The 21,999-nt window shown below is 52.9% G+C and overlaps 1 protein-coding gene across 2 annotated transcripts; it reads right to left on the bottom strand.

Moving 5' to 3' along the window:
- Positions 1 to 1,711: 1,711 nt before the first annotated feature.
- Positions 1,712 to 21,978, bottom strand: RUFY4 (RUN and FYVE domain containing 4). 2 transcript variants are annotated; one of them, XM_034655156.1, is made up of 14 exons: positions 21,204 to 21,978; positions 20,916 to 21,048; positions 20,703 to 20,788; positions 19,663 to 19,808; positions 19,448 to 19,554; positions 17,921 to 18,046; positions 17,545 to 17,651; positions 17,073 to 17,216; positions 16,578 to 16,647; positions 14,878 to 15,504; positions 14,174 to 14,280; positions 8,373 to 8,519; positions 3,569 to 3,679; positions 1,712 to 3,018 (listed from the first exon to the last, which is right to left on the bottom strand). In XM_034655156.1, the coding sequence occupies exons 4-14, from the start codon at positions 19,700 to 19,702 to the stop codon at positions 2,916 to 2,918; spliced, it is 1,689 nt and encodes a 562-aa protein (XP_034511047.1). In that variant the 5' UTR covers positions 19,703 to 19,808; positions 20,703 to 20,788; positions 20,916 to 21,048; positions 21,204 to 21,978; the 3' UTR covers positions 1,712 to 2,915. The 2 variants fall into 2 exon arrangements, 1 of the variants encoding a protein (XP_034511047.1); XR_004623625.1 differs by lacking the exons at positions 1,712 to 3,018; positions 3,569 to 3,679 and having other exon boundaries at positions 8,391 to 8,519; positions 14,079 to 14,280; positions 16,518 to 16,647.
- Positions 21,979 to 21,999: the final 21 nt, after the last annotated feature.

Here is a 21,999-nt window from a genome sequence, read left to right as displayed (position 1 = left end):
TCCCCCACAGAGCCTGGCATGCATTTCCCTTCCCCTTGGAATGCTCTTCCCTACCCTCTTGGTCTGGCCAACTGTCCTTTTTCCTTTAAGATTCAGCGTGGTCCTGACCTCCAGGGACGGCAGCCCTCTCTCTGTGCGGTGTGTCCGAGCCCCGGGGCTTATCTCTATCAGGGTTTCAGTTTGCGGATTTGTAATCAGCTCTGCCGCTCCCTCCTCGCCACTGTGAGGTTCTTAAAAGGAGGGATTTCATAGCTTTCATATATAATATATAAACATTATATACAAATATATGATATATAATATAGAAAATATATAAATAAAATACATAAATATGATAAATCTATGATAAAAATCTCTGTGTCCCCAAACCAATCCCAGTATTGGGCATGTCCTGGGTGCTTCAGGTCATTTCGTTAAGCACTGAATGAATTGACAAGGTGGGGGAACTCATGTGTAGTGGAGGATCAGAGTGACATCTAATTTAAAGAAATAATTATGTCGCCCAAACTTTCCGGGGGGCGTCCCCAGCCTGTGAGCACAAACAAGATCCCATCAATAGCAGGGAGCTAAATTACACTGGCTTAGACTCCCTGTGCTCATGCAGGGCTTCATCCCCCCCAATAAGGTTCTCCCCGGAATTTGAGGGAGTCCATTGGGAGTGTCCCCCAGGAGCTCTTCTGGGTGCCGCTGTGCTAGTCACGCGCTCTGCAGTCACTGCTGAAGGACCGGCGCCCTTGCAGCACCAGGGGTGGCCTATGGTGACTGTGGAAACTTCTCCCCGGTCTTCTCATATATTTGTGGAGCTTTTGCGCTTTTCGTTGGACTTGGTGGGGACTCTTTGGGGGGGGCAGTGTGGAGCTAGAAGCTGGTCATCAGCATTGTCCTTCGGTCCCTCCCAGATGGGGAGAAGGTCAAGTTCCCCCATTCACAGCCCCTGATTTCCTTTGGTTGAGTTCTGGTCCAGGAATAGAAAGAACTCTTTGCCTCCTCTTTGAACATTGGCTTCTGCTAGGTCTCTTCGCTCCCTCAGTCCTTCAGGCAGACGTGCACTCGACACTGGTGTTCTCCTAGAACATGATGTCTGCCACTAGGATATGAACCTTGCCCTAATAAAAGTTTCTGAGCAAATCGGACCCTCGAGAAGGGACTGCTGCCCTTTAGGGGAGGGGTGACTCTATTGCCCTGATTGCACCAGAGCCCCAGCCCTGCCCCCCCGCCGCTCCCTCCATTCCCTGCCCCTCACCTTGTTGCAGCCTTTGCTAAGGAGAAGTTCTCACCAGCTCTCCAGGGCAGGAACTGCTATTGCAAAACTCTTGCTCCATGCAATGGTAATGGATGCAACTCTGGGTGGCCCTGACCCCAAGAGGCGGTGCACAGGCGCTGGCCAGAGCCACAGGGTTGCCCAACCGCTGCAGAGGCTCTGGCGTTCTGTGTGAGGCGAAGGGGATGTGGATCATAGCACGCATGCCTGTTTGGGGCCACAAAGTCTGCCCTGGAGTTCAGATAGGGCAGCTAATCCCCTGATACAGAGTGGGGCCCACGCTTCTTCTGAATTGGTATTCCCAGAAGCACCACAATCGGGTGCCCAGGGAATGACACAGAATTTACGTATGACTTCTCGGGCAGGCAGGGGATATGATTTTGTACCGTGGAGCTACACAAGTCCTCCTCCACCGTCTTCATGAAAATGTAGCTGAGTGAGCACTGCATGGAGAGTCGGCTGGTCTCGGCCCCTCCCCCCGGGCACTCACCACTTGGGACACACCAAGTCACCACAGTGGTTGTGGAAGGAAAGGAGAGAGAGGCCCAAGCCCCATGTCTGTGCTCTGGGGAGCATCAGGGACTCCCAAACACTGCTGGTGGGAGGGGACCACGCACAACTTCTTTGGGAAACAACTCAGCGGTTTCTCAAAAGTTACACATGTGCCTATCATAGGACCTGGCCATTTCATTCCTAGGCATTTCTCCAAGAGATATAAAAGTAAATGTCTGTACAAAGACTTGTACACAGCTGATCATAGGAAATGTACACGTCACAGCCTCAAACTGGAAACAATCCCAATGTCTGGCAACAGCTGAGGGTGCAAACAAAAGTGTGGTCTCTCCATGCCGTGGAGTTCTACTTAATGGCAAACAGGGACTGTCGATATGTCCACCAACATGCGTGAACCCCAAAATAAGTCCGCTTCGTGAAAGAAGGCAGACAATACAGAGTGCGTACTCTATGATTCCGTTTATATAAAATTCCGGAAAACTAGTGTCTAAGGGGTAGAAAGCAGATAAGGGGTTGCCTTGGGAGGAGGAGGGGGGAGGTTACAAGGGGCATGAAGAGACTCTGGGGATGATGGCTGTGTTCATTATTGTGAATATAGTGATGGTTTCATGGGTGTACATTAAAGTCAAACTCATCCAATTGCACGATTTATGCGAAGTGTGGTAAATGTCATTAGGACCTCAAGAAAGCTGTTAAAAAGGAAACAGCAAAAGTAGACCTTCAAAGCCAACTCCAGACAGGATGCTCCCAAGTGTGGTGAATGGTGGGCTGGGTGAGGTGGGGGTGCGGGGAAATGTCAGGGCCCTTGGGTCTTCTTCTTGGCCCAGGATGTTCTGAGCCTGGAGGGCCTTTAGGGAGGATGGTGCCTGGCGCCCTTCCTGACGGAAGCCCGGACAGCTGGGAGCTTTCTCAAGCCGCCCCGCTCATGGGTGGGGGATGCAGGGCTCCAACCGGCCTCCTGTCTCCTGCCAGCCAGCCGGCTGCTTCTGCTCTCCACACTGCAGAATGTGCACCCAAGTGCTGTCCACCTTAGATCACCAACTTCTAGAAGGCAGGACTGGTCAGACCACAGGAGTGGGAAGGGCGGAAGGGAGGAAGCTGGCTGCGGGGGGCGGTGGGTGGTCCGACCCAGGTGATCCCATCAGTTGGATTGAGCATCTCCCTTCTGGGAGCAGGGCGGGCAGCGGCGCTCTCTCTTCTTGTAATCCACAGAGCAGGCGTGGCAAACCAGGCCTCCGCAGAGCCTGGGAACAGAGTGGGAAGAGTGGGGAGCTCATGGGTATGTGTGGGGGAGGGGAGCATGGGGTTTGAGCATGCCCTGTTCCTTATCTCCCAGCAGAGCAGCCCTGGTTCTGTCCAAGGAGACCTCCCCTTTCCTAAAAGGTATCTCAGTGCTCCACCCCCTCCAGAGTCCTTTAAATCTAAATGGTAGGTTCTCCTGCTGGCCCCCTTCCCTTTCTCCCACGGCTTGTCCTGCCACCCTGTTCCCAGAGGAAGGTGAAGGGAGCCGCTTCCTCTGTACTGGAGATCTCCTCCCATTCCAGAAGCCTGTTCATGTCTCTTCTCAGAAGGATTGCACAGTCCCATCTTCCAGACACTGCTGCTTGTCTGACCCCTTTCCCCTGTTCTGGTTCATGTCTATGCTAAGTGTTGTGTAAAGTGAGTGGCTGGCTCTAAGTAGCTTTCATAAACCCTCAGTTCCTATGTCCTTCCCTTCCCAGCAGGGGCAGAGCGCTGTGGGCTGGTAGAAACAGCGCTTGTCCCAGACCAAGACTTCTGTGCCCTCCCCATTACCTGCATGGGTACCGCCGAGACAGCCGGCCAAAGATCTTGCTGCAGTCCACACAGCATCCGGGGGCCATGGAAGACAGATACTGGGCTTTCTGCCACAGGTCATCCTTCTCTCTGATGGGTGGATGGGGGTGGGAGACGCACACGAGACCGGAAGATGGAGAGACCAAGAGGGGGAGAAAGAGAAACACGGAGACCAAGAAGAGAGAGAGAGAGAGAGAGAGAGAGTCACCCAGAGACACACACAAGGAAACAACAACAAATAAGAGAGACAGCAAGGCAGAAAGCAGAGACATAGAAAACGAGAGGGAGATAAAGAGGGACAGAGAGGATGGTCAGAGAGAAAGAAAGTCAGGGAGTCAGAGAAGGAGATAAAGAGAGACACACAGAGAGGTAGATGGGGAGATAAATGTAGAGAGAGAGAGAAAGACCAAGAGAACAAGATGCAGAGACACACAGAGACACACAGGGAGAGGGAGAGACAGAAAGAGATGTAGTGATAAAGACAAAAATAAAGAGACCATGAAAGACACACACACACACACACACACACACACACACACACACACACGATGAGGGAGGCTGTAGTCTTTGGGAAGATGGATGGTGACACCCGGGTCCCCCTCGCACAACATTCCTTCATATCCCACCTCCTCCAAGGAGTGCTCCCTGATCGTAGAAGCTCCCAGCAGTTTCTTATAATGCCCTTAGCTTTTATTTGGCACTTCATACAAATCCCCTTCTAGTTATGTATACTACACTCTTGCAAAACTATCCTCACTGTGTGTGTGTGTGTTTAAGGATGTTTAGGTGGCACCTGGGTGGATCAGTGGGTTAAGCTCCGCCTCTTGATTTTGGGGCAGGTCATGACTTCAGGGTTTTGTGAGATCGAGCCCCGCCTCCGGCTCTGAGCAGGGCATGGAGTCTGCTTAAGATTTTCTCTCTCTTTCCCTCTGCCCCTCCCCCTATGTCTCCCTCTTCTAAAAAAAAGGATTTTTTTTTGGTCAAAATGGATACATACACATGACTTAAAAATCCAACAATACAGAAGAACTTATACCAAATGGAAATAGACACCCTCCCCACTTCTTCCAATCTCAGTGGCTAACCACTTATACTTTTTCTCCTTGATATTACTTCCACACTTAAGTAATATGCTCATATCCTCTCTTCTTGGTATATCAAGAGAGAACATCTACAGAGCTCCTTACCTTGACGTCAGGGAGTCAGCTCGTTTAGTACCATCCCCACTAACTCCACCTCCTTCCTCCCCAGAATATCCCTATTGTTGGTTCCTCTATTGCTATTGTAGTTTTCCGGAATATACTCACACATTTATTTCTCACTCATCCTATGAAGCACAGATAGCATCCTGACTGCCATTCTATAATATGATGCCAGCATCTCTTCCTCTTCAGGGGGCCTCCTTTGCCCACCTCCTACTTATCTTTTCCTGCAACATCCAATATGGTAGCCACTAGCCACATCTGGCTACTTTAATTTATATTTAATTTAACTAAAATGAACTAAAATTAGAACTTCAGTTCTTCAGTCACACAAGACGCATCTGAAGTACTCAAGTCACTACATGTGACTGGTAGCCACCATATTGGAGAGGGCGAATATAGAACATTTCCATCCTCACAGAAAGTTCTATTGGATTCCATTCTATACTTAATAATGCTTAGGTGATAACATTTAAATTTGTTCCATAATTGCAGTTGTTTTCTGTGCTTGGTCTTTAGTTTGATTCTAACATTAAAAAATCAATTAATAGTATTTACATTATTAGACAACATATAAGCATATTGCTTCAAGGAAAGCTAAGATGTGTTCTAAACATTTCTTTTCTTGGAAAGTTTCTGGTTTTCCAGGACTTTCCAATTGCCTTTCTTTGCCCCTTGCATGACATGCTCTTAACATAGCCTAATTATTCTCTCTCCCCAACAAATTCTTCATCATATCAGGTATTCTATTGATTCTCTTTCTCCCCAGAGACTTTCCTCCTGGGTCCTCAATACTGCTCCTACAGCCTGGACATACTGATCCCTGGCTTGCTGTCCTCTTGTCATCTTGGGATTTCCCTTTACTTCCCTCCTGGGCTACCGTGACTGTTTCCTGAATTCCACATCTTCTTTCTTGGCTTACTTCCTTGTTTTTCTGAAGTACATCCTTAATTAACTTCCCAAGAAAGGCTATGTGGGAGGCACATTTTCTGTGACCTGTTTTTCTGAAAAACATCTTTCCTGCATCACCTTCCCTACTCGCTTCATAATTTGGCTGGACTTAGAATTCTAGGGCAAAAGCTGTCTTTCCTTAGAACTTTAAAGTATGACTGCATTGATTCTTCTTCTTCTTCTTCTTTTTTTTAAGTAAACTTCACACCCAGTGTGGGGCCTAATGCAGGGGTTGAACTCACGACCCTGAGATCAAGGCCTGAGCCAAGATGAAGAGTTGGATGCTTAACCAACTGAGCCACCCAGGTACCATTGATCCTTAACATGTTTCTCTGTGCCCTACTTCTTTTATAAGTGACGTGTCTGAGTATATTGTCCTCGCCTTTGTTTTACAGAGATTTCCCAATGATGTATCTCGATGTACATTTCCCTTCCTTTCGCTTGTTGTATTGGTCACTCAAGTGAGATCTTTACATCTGAAGACCTGTGACCCTCAGAGCTGGGAAAGTCTCTCATCTTTTTATCTGAAAATCTTCTCGACTTTATCCTCTCCTTTGGAATTCTTGTCAGTTGGAGAAGATAGTGAAACTCCTGGATTGTTTCTTCATGTTCGCGATTGTTTCTCTTATGTATTCCATCTCTTCCTGCCTTTCACTCTACGTCCTGAGAGACTCCTCTTTCTTTTCCAATCCTTATGAATTTAAAAAAATTTCGAGTGATATTTTTATTTTCCAAGAACATGTCTCATCTTTCGATGGTCACATTCTGCAGCATCTTGTTCCACAGGAGACAGGTCTTTTTGTTTATCTTTGTCGCTCCCTTTTACGTTCTAGATTCTTCTCAAACATCTGGGGATCTCTGGTTACCATTTCATGTTTAAGCTGCTGGAGCTTTAAGTAGTGGACAGGGGTGGTTGGCTTACGGCTTCCCTTTAGGAAGGACTGGGCGGGGAGCTACCTGCCCCACGGACTGTCAAATGTCAGAACATACCGCTCTTTTATTTGGGGGCATCTAGCTTTTTTTTTTTTTTTTTAGAGAAGGAGGTTTTAATTATTTGCCTGGGAGATAGATCCCTGAGGGTTGATATTCTGTAGTCGGGGAGGCAGGCAGAAAGCAGGGAGTGTTCACTGCTCTTTCTAATGACTTTATCAGTTAATTTCCCTGATTTCTGTCCCTCATCTCATTTCTGCCATCTGTGTTCCTGGAGTCTCTGGGCCCTGAAGTTCTAACTTGGGCTAAATCCAGTATCTGTTTTTTCATCCATTTTCCGGTTTCTGGAAACCAGAAACTCTTCTCTGTGGTTGGCTCCTCCACCTTTCTCTCTATTATAAGTTTTATTTCCTTATTTCTTTACCATCATTCTAGTGAGATCTCAGGATGGAAAAGAGGTGATGTGTTGTGTCCATCTACCATCTTGATGCAAAAGTCAGCCTCTATGGCTTTCCCCCCCCTCCTTTTGCTTAGGGGCGGATTTTCCATGATGCTTCTGCAAGGGACATTATATTATATAGTTTGGGATACTGTGATGAGTTTCTTTAACATGAGGAAAAGCATTTTTTCTCTCTTGATGCACTGGTGTACTTCCTTGGAATGCCTAGTGACATTTAGGCAACTTTCTGGGTTTCCATTTTTGATTCAGCTGCCAAGATGCTCAGAGTTAAATTTCAACCCTAACCCTAATCCTAATACCTTGAGAGTATATATTTTTCCTCTTCCATTTCGTCTATTTTTCTTTAACAATCATATATATACGTGTGTGTGTGTGTGTATATATATATATATATATATGTGTATATATATATATATATATATATATATAAAATGTCTTTTATTGTTGGCTTCCTTAAATATTTTGTGAGACATACAGCTAATTTTTTACATATTCCCTTTCTCCCAGTTGACAGTTCCTTGGAGGAGATCATTCCTTAAATTCTTTGCTCTTTCCAGGTTGACCTCTCTCTTCTCTCATCTTTAATATCACTTGGATTTTCTGCAAGAGGATTTAGCCCTAGATGATCCCTCAGCGACCTTCCAATTCTAATGGAACCTGAGTCCAATGGTGTCCTGCTTCCTGAGCTGGGGTAAAATATAACATTAGCTCCCCACTAGCCTGAAGGGCAGAAACCAGGCTTAGTGGTTTGGAATCGATCCTGGCGAGCTCAGCCTCTGGAACCTGGGACAGCTGACCCAGGACGGCCCATAGGCCCAGGGGTCTGCGGAAGTCCAGCAGGCAGTCAGGTACAGGACATACGATTAGCTTTTGGTTAACCTCCCCCTTCTCTCAATTCCTTCTCCTTCCATGGGGTCCTTTCCTTTCCCCTAACTTTAGTAGGTGTATGTGTACGTGGGGGTGGGTGGGAGTGGTGGCGTGCCTTAGAGCCAGAGGACTCTCTCTAATTTCTATGCTGTGTGTCCTTGGTGGCCACATCGGCCTCTCTGACCCTTAGTTTCCTCATGTATAAGATGAGGAGAACAGCGGGGGTGGCCAAAAGAAGGAGATGAGTTAGCATACATAAAAGGTTCAGAACCCTGCTTGATAGTGTTTAGTGGAATAGAATTTTCATTCCCCGGTCTCTACAACTCACGCCAACCCCCCTTCCACACCCCTGCCCCACCGCGTCTGCCCTTACTGGATCAGCTCCAGCACCCTCATCTTCACGGCACGGACCAGGTCCCGCTGCCCTCCAAGCTCCTCCTCGTACACGGCGGCCCTGCTCTCGGCCTCCTGCTGCTTCCGCTCCAGCTCTGCCTGCAGCCGGGCCCTCTCTTCCCGACACCTGCACAGAACAAGCACTCAGGTCTCAGCATTTGTCCCGAGCCAGGCCGGGCCTCCGCCTGCCGGGGAGCGCCTGTGGGGAGCTGGCGGTGCCTCCCACGGCGGACGTGCTCACACACACCACACACACCACACACACCCACCCACACCGACCACACACGTGCTCATGTATATGTACACACTCACATATCCTTCTGCCCCCACAGCCCCCATGCCACATAAACACACACACACCACACCACATACACTCACAACCCAAACACCATGCCTCACAGCACATACTACACAAATCACAATACACCACACGCACTACACACATCACACACACCATATAACGTACATCTCACACTACATACTGATATCACATCACATACACTTGCAACACAGCACACACACAACACACTCATGACACAGCACACATATGCCACATACCACACACCACACACTTACAACACACACATACCATGTGCCACACACACACCATACACACCACACAATATACACACACGACACACAACATACACACACTCCCATATACACACATACCCCACGCATTCTCCACACCCCCACACGCTCCCGGGCCACACACGCTCACACACACGTGTAACACATTGTGCCACACACACCAAACGGAGGACGGTATATAGCACGACATCTGTAGGCTGACTCCTTACCAACCGTTCAGAGGAATGAAAACAGGGTGTAGCCAACATTTCCATTTGCATTTCTTTTCTTTTCTTTTTTTAACATTTCCATTTAAAAATGTAATTTTCTTGAAAGGCATACTCACCATCATGGCAGCTCACTGGAGGGAAAAGGGGGGTTGTCTGGGGTTGCAGGCGGGATGGGCTGTGCCCGGCTGAGAACAATTGTTGGTTTGGGAGGGGGGTAACTGGTGTAGGGCTTGGGTGATTTACAGGTTTTAAAATATTTTGAAAAATTATGGTACATTGTCTTTTCAATTAAAAAAGCAATATTAAACATATGGCTTTCTTAAATTTTGTTTCAGTTTGGGCTTGGCATCGCCTCGGCCCTATTCTTGCCCCTTCTTTTTGTCTTTGGTGGCTTCCTAGAAGATTCCAAGAAATCTGCTGGACTGGAAATAAGAAGGTCCCAGCCCCGGGTCAGCCCCTCCCTCCATTGCTCACATGGGAGGGTATTGCAAAGACGGGTGCACATCCTGTGACCTCAGATATATGTGCGTGTGTGTATGCATGTGTCTGTCTGTGCGTGGCCACACCCCCGGGCTTCAGTGTGTTTGAGGCTTGCAAGAGGCTTCACAGCGAACTGAATTATGAATTTTTACAACGCCGCCGTGTAGCAGGCCTCAGAGAAGAAAGCTGGGTGGGCTGTAAAATCAAATTGACACCAGATACCCATGGAAATCCTGAAAGACCAGTCAGTCCCTGCAGCCCTAAGGAAGGCTGTTCCAGGGCTGCGTTCTGACTTTTAACAAACATTGGTCTCCAGTATCCTTACTTCTTAGTATTGGCGTTTCCTTTTCCCAAGCTAGTTTACTTGCGCACTGATCCCAGGGCCTTAGTGCAGCAGGTGCAGGCCCTGATGTGAGCACTGTGGTTACAGTGTGTCTTTGAGGTGGGAGGGAGCATTTATTAAACACCTACTGTGTGCCAGGGGCTGTTCGAGGTGTCAGGAATAGAGCAGTGCCTATGGCTCTTGCTGGAGCTTAGAGTGTCTGGGGCAGTGTTCAAAAGAAGTGATAGGCCAATGACATGGTGAAGCTGAGCGTATGATCGGAATAAAGGAGAGGCAGGGACAGACTTGAGAGGGTGCTCGGGAAAGGCTCCTGAGATGAGGTGACCTTTAAGCAGATCTAAGAGATGAGAAGTCGGCCATGTAGAGCCAGTGAAAGGCACATGCAAAGATCTGCAAGTTGGCAAGAACTTGGCGTGTTTGAGGAACTGAAAGAAGACAAGGGAAGCTAGAACATCATGAAGGGCAAGAGGTGGGAGTAGGCAAGAGACGAGGTGAAAGAGGCAGGACCTGATCTCTGCCTTGCTGGCCCTGGGAGGAGTGGACTTTCATCTCAGTGCAATGGAAAGCCACCCAAGTATTTCAAGAGGGGTCTGACAGACACTCCTGGTGCAGGAGGGGATGTGGAAGGAATTCAAGTCTATTGAACACCTACTATGTGCCAGACCCTGAGCTCAGTGCTTTATAGCCTGGTTTCGTTTAATTTTCACAAATGTATGGACAGGTAATATGATTGTCATTTCACAGGAAAGAGAACAGAGCTTCAGCGAGGAAATCACACTTGACGGGGGTCACATGGCTTGACATGTGGAGGGGGCAGAAATCTGGATGCAGGCCTGTCACGCCATCAACTCTTTTTGCCTCCCTACACTTTCATGGTTTATGGCGCCAGTGCTGAGTGGGCAGCCGGTGGGAGCAAGAGACGGATCCTTATGAGCCCTGGTGTGCCTCAGAGGAGCTCGGGGGCGGGGAGAGAGGGGGAGTAGTGTGATGTTTGCCTAATTCCCCATCTGAGGACCTCTTCCACTCACACCTGATCTAATCACCTTTGCTTTGAGGTCTCACACAGGGGCAGAGGAAACCCATCTGCTTGAAAAGATGGTCTCACAGAGCATCGGAGCTGGAAGGAGGAACTTTAGAGATCCAACCATCTCCTTTTGCAAATCAGGGACCAGAGGCCAGGGAAGAAAGGCCAGTTTCCCAAGGTGCCACGACCAGAAAGCTGGGAAGTGGGTATCGAATCCACATAGCTCAGTTCCAAATGTATTTTCTTAGCCCCTGGTTGGTCTGCTGGGGCCCAGTGCTTGGCTGGTTGGCTGTGTCTCCCCTGTGTGTCCAGCCTGGGGCTCTGTTCCCAGGGGCTGCACCGCTGCCCACCTTCACTCTATTCTCTACACCACAGACAGAACAATCCAGAAAACCCTGAGACCCCTCACTTCCTGCTCAAGACTCTGCTCCAGTCTTCCAGAGCACATGGGAGTCTCCCTCTGCTCCAGCCCAAGGGCCTGCTTGTCCCCACGAGCACGTCTGGGATTTTGCACTTGCCGGTCCCTCTGCCTGGAGCACTTCTCCCACCATATCTGCACGGTCCAGTTTTTCCAGGGATCAGGGCTTCTGCTCAACTGTCACCTCCTTGCAGGGGAAGCCCGTGACTCTAAGTCTAGGTGACTCTCCTTTCTCTAGCCCCTTTCCTGGACTGATGTTTTCCCACAGCCCCCTGATTAGCTGACATCTGATTTCTAGTTGTTGATCTGTTGTCTGTCTCCGCGGGTCCTGGAGAGTGGACACCGCCTGTCCTGTTCACAGCTGTCACCCTGCTCATGGCCACAGTAGAGGCATGATACTAGTCTTGGCTGCCTCAGTAGGCCCCATGGCACTTCTATCTGGCGGTGGTGAGACAGCCAATCTCTATCAAGACAGCTTGATGCCCATGGCCCCTGGAGTGAGATGTTCCTCCTGAGTTCCCTGGATCCCAGGAGGCAGCGGAGCGCATCGTCCTCCTAGCCCGCCGAAGCTTCTGTTCCCAAAACCCGCGTTCTGGCCACTCTCCAGTAGATCCCCAGCCCGTGCCTCTCCTCTGAGCTCCACACTCTCCTGTCTGCCCAGAGACTCCACTTGCTCCCATGGGCATCTCAAACTTAACATGCTCTCACCTCAACTCCTGAAATTTCCTCCACAAGCCTGCCCTGCCATGGCAGACCGTCAGCGGGACTCCAGCCTTCCAGCTGGTCAGGCGGGAAAATGAGAGTCAGTCTTGACGTCTGTCTTTCTCTCTTCCATCAGGAAGCCCGGCCTCACAGTGGATCGAGAATCCTACAACTTCTCTGCACCTTCATTGCCAGAGAGCATTTGGGGGCTCCCCTGCGCTCCCCTTCCTCATCAGCGTCCCTGCTTCCTTACAGACTAGCTCCACAGAGCAGCAGCCTTGAGCCCTTGAAAGCACAGATCAGTTTGGAATAGGCACGCCTACGGGGACAGACAAGCACTTGCTTAGGGGACAGACAAGCACTTGCTTAGGGCGGGGAGGTTGGGAGAAAATGGGCAGTGACTGTTAATGGTACAGCGTTTCTCTTTGGGTGATGAAAATATTCTAAAACTGTGGTGATCGATGCACAATTTTATGAATACAGTAAAACCCACTGAATTGTTTAAAAAAAAAAAGCTGACATACTTAACATTAAAGCAAACAGTCACGTCTTGTCCCTTCTCTGCTCAGAACTCTCAGTGGTTCCTATCACACTCTGAGTCAAAGCCAAGGTCCTTCTGATGACCTGCGAGGGTCTCCCGTCATCCTACTGACCTGCCCCAGGTCAGTCTCTCCTCTCCCTCTGTCCGGTGGGAGGAGCCTGGGGGGGGCCCTTTGGGGTTGGTTTCTGGGCCCACAGCCTCTCTCAGCCTTTTAAGCAGAGTCCGTAAATTGCCCCATGATTCAGTCTGAAGCACAGCTGCCCAGGCTCCAGTGGGGTTCAGGCTGGCCTCCTGGCCCCGGGGTGGGCATCAGCCAGGTGCAACACACAGAGCCAGGTGGGCAGATGGAGGCACACAGAGACCAAGCGAGACAGACACAGAGAGACCGAGTCAGACCAAGGGAGACCTTTGTATGGCGGAGATATTTAAAAAATTCTGAAAGAAAAGCTCAGACACCGAGAGAGTGTGCTCTGGGCTCTTGAGGTTAATGTGATGACGGACAGTCGAAGAAGCTGGATGGTGAGAGGGGCTGAGTGGGATAGACAGAGGGACTGAGATAAATACAGGCACTCCAAATATTGCCTGAGGGCCCGTATAAGCTGGCCGGTTCTGGAGTCAGCTGCTGGGGTGCAGACCTCACAACTCTGCTAACCGGTGATATTGCGTGAATTGTGTGGTGCCTTTGAGACTCAGTTTCCCTATCTATAAAATGGGGATTTTTAAAGAACCTACCTCATAGGTTTGTTAGGAGGAAATGCCTAGAACTGTGCCAGGAACCTAGTAAATGCTCAGTCCGTGATCGTTATGAAGATGATTGTGATTCAAGAGGGTGAAAGAGAGGCTGTAACGGAGCAGGAAAATGAGAGACAATTGAACAGGGGAAAGATGGAGAGATGAAGGGCAGGAGTGTGGAGGGGCAGGGAGGGAGACTGGCTTAAAAAGAGAGGGGAGCAGCCACAGAGGGCAAAGGTGAGTGTGGAGGGCAGGAGGCATCCACCTCTCCTGGAGGCTCTTGGGGAGGCCAGTGAGGGAGGGGCTGGCAAGTGGGGGGGTGGGGGGAGGTCAGTAAGAGCTCCTCGAGGAGCCCCAGGAGTCATGCCCTGCATGCCTCAGCATCTGAAAGTTGCGTCCAGCACGGGAGGCACTCAGAAGGCGCTTACTGGGGGCGCCTGGGTGGCACAGCGGTTAAGCGTCTGCCTTCGGCTCAGGGCGTGATCCCGGCGTTATGGGATCGAGCCCCACATCGGGCTCCTCTGCTGTGGGCCTGCTTCTTCCTCTCCCACTCCCCCTGCTTGTGTTCCCTCTCTGGCTGGCTGTCTCTATCTCTGTCAAATAAATAAATAAAATCTTTAAAAAAAAAAAAAAAGAAGGCGCTTACTGGCGTGACCACGAAGGGGCGAGCAGGAGCCAGGGAGCACCTGTGGTCCTGCCAGCGGGGCCAGGCCTGTTTGTGCTGGTGGTCGCCAAGGTTACCTGCTGAGCTGCTCCTGCAGTGTCCTCAGCTCCCCTTCCTGCTCCTTCAGCAGCTGCTCCTGGTGCTGGGCCTGCTCCTTGGTCTTCCGGAGCTCATGTCTCAGGCTCTTGGGGGTGGGGGGTAAAGGAAGGGAAAAGGAAGCTAAAGGAGGAGGGCAGAGATCCCAGCCTCCCCCCCNCCCGTCTGACCTGACAAACAACCCCGTGAGGCCCCAGGCCAGGTGAGACAGCCCTTCCGGGGAGGGCAGGACTGGGGACAGCGCTGGTTCTTGAAAGGCCAGGCTCTACCCCTGGGTGAGCCTGCAGCCACCATTTCTTCCTTTGCTGAAGGATGAAAGTTATAGAGCTCAAGGGGCATGAAGACTCCGGCTAGAGAGGAGGCTCAAGGAAAGCTTGAAATCAATCTTGGTGACTCTAGGAGAAGCGTCTACAACAAGGGCAGCTAGGTGGCTGCCCCGAAGAGCTGATGGGGAGGGGTCTCAGACTCAAGTGCCCGCAGGGGCCATGCAGGTAGGACTGATGAATGAAGCGGGCCTGGCCTGAGGCTAGGGTAAGAAGACCCCCTCGAAGATTAATCATCCTGTGCAGACCAATCAGAATTGATCTGTGGGCTGCAATGCCCCTCCCCCACCACTGAAGATTCCCACCTGTGGGCCAGGTTAGAGATGAGGGAAGAGGCAGGTACAGCGCTCAGCTGCTCTCACCTTGACCACAGCCTGCAAGGCCACCTCTGCCGGCTCCTTTCTCCTGGTCACACCGGTCACTCCTCTTTCCTCTTGTGGTCTCTCTGGGGTGGAGTCTTCCTTTGTTCCCAGGTCCTGTAGGACCTGGGGCTCCCCCAGAATGCTAAGCACCTCCCACTCCTGCGGGCTCCCTGATATCCTGTCCTCTATTGTCCCTATGGGGCTGGAGGCCGGCAGCCTGTGGACCTGACCCCACTCTGCTCCCCCTTTGTGAGTCCCCTCTGTACCCGGCAGAACCCCTCTGCCCTCAGCCTCTGTCCCTATCACCTCCTTCGGAGCTCCATTGGCGCACTTCCCCTGTCCCTGGTGGCTGAGTGAGTTCTCCAGGCAGATCCCAGTTCTTGGGGCTCCTTTCTCCTGGGCTTGCTGAAGCTCCTCCCCCGCTGGCTCCCACATGCTCTGGGGGGGCCCGAGGCTCCTGGGATCTTCTCTCTTCTTTTCCACGAAGGGAGGAAGCTGCCTGTGTTGCTGGGACCTCGGGAGTCCAGCTAACTCATCTTCCCTGGGCGCATCTCGCAGACAGCCAGCTGGGCTAGCATGCGGCGTCTCTGGCCGGACTCCTGTGGGGTTTCCACGTGTGGCTGAGACCTGCAAGAAGCCCCCAAAGCCACTCTCAGCACCAGTTCACCAACCGGGTGCATAGGAGAGGCCACAGACCTAAACCAAGGGAATGGGATTCAGGAGATGCGGGAATGGGATTCAGGAGATGCGGGACAGGGCCCAGGAATCGGAATGTTACCATCGCCCCAGCTGCCTCGGGGGCCCGAGCTTCGGTCTGGTCAAGGAGCAGCGGTGCCTCTCCGTGTTCTTTCCTCTCCTCCTATGCTCCTTCACCTGCGCCTTCGATCTGGTTTCCACTAAGTTCTTCCCACCCTCTCCCCTCCCCCACCCTGCCCCGTGTTTCAATTTACCTGTCTGTGAAATGGGAATAGTAACCCCTGCCTTGTAGGGTTGTGCTGAAAGCTTAAACAGACCCATAGCAGCTAAGAGTCACCCCTCTAAAGCAGCCTTCTCTGTGCTCCCATGTTCTGTGCACCTGCAGCACTGCACCTAACCGGTTGTATTGGGATGGGTTCCCCCTTCTGGCCAGAGGCTGAGTCCTCACGGTGTCTATACCTGAGGCCTGGAAGCCGAGGGGGTGCAAAGCAAGACTGGGGGATGGCAATAGCCACAAGCTACCACTTCCTGAGCACGTGGGCAGGGGCCTTGCTCTGTGCTACACGCGTTCTGTCTCAGCGCGTCCTCACAATCACCTGCAAGGCCGTACAAGTACTCGCCAAGGACCTCGGTTATTAGGGGCAGAGCTGGGATTTGAACCCAGAAACCTGGCTGTTCAGTTGCTCCCTGAACTGCACTGAGACGTTTGCAAATTGTCCAATGGAGGCGGTTTCCCTGGTGTGCATCCTACGTGCTCCCGGTTATCCACCCCACCGCCTCCCCCGCCCCTGGGCTCCCTGGCTCCCCCGGATGGTGCCAATGGTCCCTTTCCCTCCCCACTATCCTCACCACCTCAGGAATATGACCCCTTGAGTCCCCTGTGGCTTCCCAATCCTCAAGTCTACACACTGGCCTCTCTGTCTGTCTGCTTGGTTACTGCTCACCCTGGAGGGCCCAACAGAGATGGAGAGGAGGCAACTCAGAGTGCGGTTGGGCAGAGGCACCTGCTTTGGAGAGTTTTTGGTCTTTCTGGGTCTTCTTCCCTGGGTCTGGCTGGCACTGGAGCGACAGGACCTGCAGAGAGGGGCCTCTCTCCAGCAGTGGTCCAGCCACCCATTCACAGCACTACCCCTCCCACCTTCCTGCCCTCCCATCCTCGTGGATGGATCCCCCCTCTCCATCCATGCACTCTCCCTGCCCACCACTCATCCTGACATCCCCCACGGGGTCATTCTTCTGACTTCCACCCCAAGCAACCAACAACTGCTTATGCGTGTGAACTGTATGGAGCCTCTGGCCACATGATGGAATTACACCGGGAAAACGGAAGCCTGGGAAGGCGGGGAATCAGGGGCTCAGATGGCAAGAAGGGGAGGCGAACTGAGGAACTGACAAGCTGACGGGGCAGAGGCTGAGCTTGGAGCTTGCTTGGGGTGGGTGGTGGTCAAACAGCAGTGAGGCACTGGAAAGGGGCTTCCCTCCACGTGGGATGCACTCACTCGGAGAACATGGGCCAGGCTTCATCTAGGTCTGGCCACTGCAGGTCCAGGTCAAAGGCTACCCCGTTGAGAGTGTAGAGAGAGTCCAGGAGGCCTTCCCGGAGTTCGGGGCACACCAGAGGGCTCCGGGGGCCGTACCATTCCCTGTAGTAATGGTGATCAGCAGTCTTGGCCTTTGGCCTTGGTGCTTTGCTCCCCCCCTCCCAAGAATCTGCCTTTGCTTACACCACATAGTTCCCACGGGAGGCTTGTGACCTTTGGGGGTCAGGAGGCTTAAGCATTGTGGTGCTACTGGGACTCCTGTGTTCTGACCCCCCGCCCCCTTTGCCCTTTCTTCCTTGACTTGCTTTCATGGCTCTCATTTTGTTCTCCTTGATATTAACCCATCCATCCGGGGGGAAAGAGGCACCTTTCACAAGGGAGGGACAGTGGCTCAGGGGGAGTCGGGAGGAGCATGTCTCGACAGCCCCACCTGGTGAACTGTGGGCTCAGGAGGCAGAGCTGCAGGGACTCGGCCAGCTGTCCGTGGGCTAGGCAGAAGCGAATGAAGGCGCGGCCTTTGGCCAGAGGAGTCTTCAGCTGCAGAGTGCAAGGGGGGGGGGGTGAATGGTGGTGGGGGGCANGCCAGTACAGAGACAAGATGGGAACTTGTACTGTCATGGGATGAGAGGGGTGGCCGGAGGGATGCCGAGGGCAGGGCTAACGAGACATGAGGACCAGGTGAGCGGTCTGTGCTCGATGGAGCAGGATGGGTGGGAAAGGGGCCCTAGAGGCCATCCCCATCAAGGGCCTGGTGGCAGGACCTCCTTGTGCTGAGGCCAGCCACACCCCCACCTGGCCCTGGCTACCTTGTCCTGTGCACGGACGAAGCGGGCCGGCTCGGTGCTACCCCGCTGGCGCCACAGGGCGGTGCAGAGGAAGTCCCAGTAATCCTTCCGAGGCCTCAGGAAGCTCTTCTGCTCTTTCTGGTCAAACTGGGAGCGGGACGAGGGACAGGAAAGCATCGAAATGTTTCCACCTTGCATTCCAACACGCGGAGAGAGGAAAGGGCTACTGTAGACAGACCTGTCTCCACCCTTACTGGCTGTGTGACCACGAGCAAGGTGCTGGACCTTTCTGAGCCTTTGGTATTCTATCCATGCATTCCAGAAACACTTGCTGAGCACTTTGTGCCAGGCTTTGTTCTGCGCCCTGGGAACTCAGCAACGAACAAGCTGACTGCATGGGCTTACGCTTGGTAGTGGAAGCAGACAATGAACAAACAAAAAGTAAGTAAAACATATATTCTGTTAGTGCGGACTGGTAAGGAGAAAAATAAAGCAGGGAAAGAGAACAGAAAACACGTGGTGTGTGTGCACACATATGTATGTATGTGGTATGTGTGTGAGGCATGTGTGATGTGTGTGAGTGTGTAGTGTGTCTGCCTGCGTGTATGTGATTTTAGGGGTGTGTGTGTGTTTTAAAAATTCGAGGATTCGAGGGGTGCCTGGGTGGCTCAGTTGGGTAAGCATCTGCCTTCTGCTCAGGTTATAATCTCAGGGTCCTGGGATTGAGTCCCACACTGGGCTCCCTGCTCAGCTCTCCCCTCTCCCTCTGCTGCCTCTCCCCCTGCTGCTGCTTCCCCCACTTGCATTCTTCTCTCTCAAATAGATAAATAAATAAATAATCTGAAAAGAATTTTTGCATTAGAGTGGCTAGAGAGAGCCTCATCGAGCGGATACTACTCAAGTCCACATCTGAAGGAAATGAGAAATTGTGCCATCCAAGTTTCTGAGGGAAGAGCAGTCCAGGCAGAGTGAATAGCACGTGCAAAGGCCCTGAGGTGGGTGCACTCCTGGTGTGCTTTAGGAAACTCAAGGAGGCTAGTGTGACTGGAGTGCAGCAGATGAGGGGTAGACTGGCAGGAGATTCACACGTGCACCCAGCAAACCTCACGTGCACACACGGACACTCACACCACACATGTGTGTCTCACACAGAGACCCGGGAAGGCTATGTGGGTGTACGTGCGGGTGGTAGGACCATCAAGCCCCTCAGGGGGTTAGAATGAGAGTTTGATAAGGTGGGGCATAAGAGGGGCTTAGCCTGGCCCGTGGTACATGTTCAACAAAAGTGCCAGTCGCAGGAAGGGCCGGCCCTAGGACATCTTGCCTCTGAAACTTCAGTCCTCGGAGCAGGGTGGCCACCCCGCCCCACCCCTCCTCACCCCCACCGGGGCCCAGGCTAGCTCCACCTTACTTCCTAGGCTACGGTGTCAACCCCCAAGAGTGAGGTCAGATGTCAGGAAGGGCTTGCTGACTCTGAGGGGGCTGAGTATTTGGGGGCTCTCTGGGCGTGGAGAGAGGGGAGTGGGAGGAGTGCAGGGAGGGGGGCACCTGCAGCAGCAGCTCCAGGCAGCCGCAGAGTCTGTGCAGCTCAGCATTGGCATCTGTCACCGGCTGCTGCCGGCCCCCGTAGCCCTGGAGGACGGCCAAGACGGCAGCTGTGGGGGGGGGGGGAGGGGGACATCAGGCGTCAGGTCGTGAGGGCTTCCAAGACCCCTCACTTCTCTCCCAACTCAATCCCAGAAGATCTCTCGGGACACACTCACCTTGCAGGTTCCTGGTGAGGACGGCCCCCTCCTCCGCCATGAGTATTTCAAAATGAGATTCCTCAGGGCTCTGGAGGCGCAACCCAGGAAGGAGCCTCTGGGTTCAGCTGCCCAGTCGTCTCCTTATCCAAAGGAAGAATCTGAGCCTAGGCCAGGAATGTGATGTATCTAGAGTCACACAGTGAGTTCATGGGTAGGATCAACAGCCCAGCTCTTCCTCGTAGGCCAGCGTGGCAAGGGGACGGTGTGGCCCCTACTAATGGAGCAGTTTCTGGGTGCTGGGCGCTCTGCTCGGCGCCTGACATCCTTGTCTTATTCCGTCCCCGTAATAATAGAGGAGGTCACTAACTCCATTTGATACAAGATGAAAGGGGGGCTCAGACAGACAGGTAAGGCTTTTGTCTAACGCCATAAAGCTCTAAGCGGAGAAGGTAGAGTTCAAACTCAGGTCTGTGTGCCCACACACAGGGCAACTGGACGGGAGCGGCCCTGGTAATGCTCCTGCCACGAGGACGCTGGGTGAGCGAAAGTCACCCCTCTCCCCCACAGGGAGCCTTGCCAGAGCAGTCATTACCCTTGAGGCACACATTCATCCTTTCCTGGCCCCCAGCTGAGCGGAAAATGTGTGTTTGAGGGAAGGGAGGCAGCAGTAAAATGAGGCCCCAGAGCTGGGACCAGGCCAGAATGCTGAGTGTGTGTGGGAGCAGGGCACCGGTTTTAGTCCTGTGGTTCTCTCCCAGGGTGGGTCCTGGGGCTCAGAGAGGAATACCGTGGCCGTTGGGGGCCAGTGGCTTATCCTGATGTAAACTGGAATAAAGACCAGGCATGGAAAACCCTCATGCCCTGCCTCCCAGGACGCAGTTGCTGGAATTCCGGGGGTGGGTGGGAGCGAAGTAGCCGGGGACACAGAGGAAGGGCAGGGAGAGAGAAAAGAAGATAAAGGAGGGAGGGTGTGTGGGGATGGTGTTCAGGAGACACTGAGCTGGGAGTTAAGAGACCTGGGTCTCCATCCTGGCCCTGCTACTAACTCACTGTATGACCTTTTGCTTTTCCTGGGCTCAGTTTCCCCATCTGTAGACCAAGAGGCAGACTGAAGGTCTCTGCATCCCCTTCCGGTCCAGATGCTCTAGAAAAACCATGAACACCTAGATGTACCTCATCAGCAATCTTTTTTCTGTCCACGAGTCTCTGCCCCCACTCTTGGCATTGCCCCCTTTCTCCAGCCGCCCCTAGACCCCTTCCCTGCCACTCACCTGGGAAGGCCTGGAGAGAGCGGGCACTGCAGCCTGAGCCTGTCACTTGTGACCGTGGGTCCTGCGCAGCCTTTCCCAGAGTGCAGCCTGGGAAGTGACTCAGGCCCAGCCCAGCACCCTGGAGGGGGAAACCCTGCTCAGAGCAGGAGGAACACAAAACTGGGTGGGTGGGGAGAGAAGTGGGAGAGGCAAGGTCCAGGGCGCCAGGGCAGAATGGGCGAGCTGGGGGATGGTACCCTTCAGGCAGAACTGGTGGTAGAGTCACTTGTTGGCCATACACCAACTCACCCCAGTGATAGCAGCAATTGCCCCTATCCAAGTTTCCTTCTCTTCTCTTCGGGGTCACTTGCTCTTGTCTTTCTTCCTTGTGCCCACCAGGCGGCGCAAAGAGTCTGGGACTGCTGCCCCACCAGACCCTGCTCCAGGCTTCAGTCTCTCGGTGGAAGTGTGGTGCATGTGGGGGGAGGGAGGAGGGCCCCCCCCCCCCGTGTATCTCCCTCCTCCTCCCCACCTTAGTCTTCCGGTCCCCAGTGCCATCCTGCCCGACCCGGCACTCCCCTCCTAAAAGAATGGAAGCGAAACCACTGTGAAAGCTTGGATCCAGGACCGGGCCAGCTGGGTGGCCCCGCGGGGCCGTGACCCTCTCACCCTGGCTGTGCTCCGCCTCCTTGAGGCTGGGGTCTTTCCACCTCCCGGTCCTCGTTTTTCTAGGCTGGGATGCCCCGAGGGCGGGTATGGGGGGCAGAGAACAGAGGAGCAGGCACCCGCGCGGACTAGTTTCCCAGACCTCAGCAACCGCCCGTAAACAGTGGCACACGCGGTGGCCGAGCCCGGCTCTGCCCTCCCGCCTCCACTTCCTGCCTGTCTCTCCCTCTCTGGGACTTGGTCTCCCCGCGCACAGGCTCCGTCTCCCCTCTCTGTCCCCCAGGTCCCCGCTCTCTCCCTCGCTCTCTCTGCTTATCTGCTTCCTGCCTCCCCCGTCGCGCCGTCGGTCTTTTTCTCGCTCTCCCAGCCTCGGCGGGTCGCCGCCCGGGCCCGGGCCGCCGCCGCCGCCCCTCCCCGCGCCCCCGGGGCTCCCTCCGCC

The sequence above is a fragment of the Ailuropoda melanoleuca genome, chromosome 2, assembly GCF_002007445.2.
Source record: "Ailuropoda melanoleuca isolate Jingjing chromosome 2, ASM200744v2, whole genome shotgun sequence".
NCBI lineage: Eukaryota > Metazoa > Chordata > Mammalia > Carnivora > Ursidae > Ailuropoda > Ailuropoda melanoleuca.
Note: the sequence above shows the minus strand (reverse complement) of the source record. Positions and strands in the feature narration are given on the sequence as shown.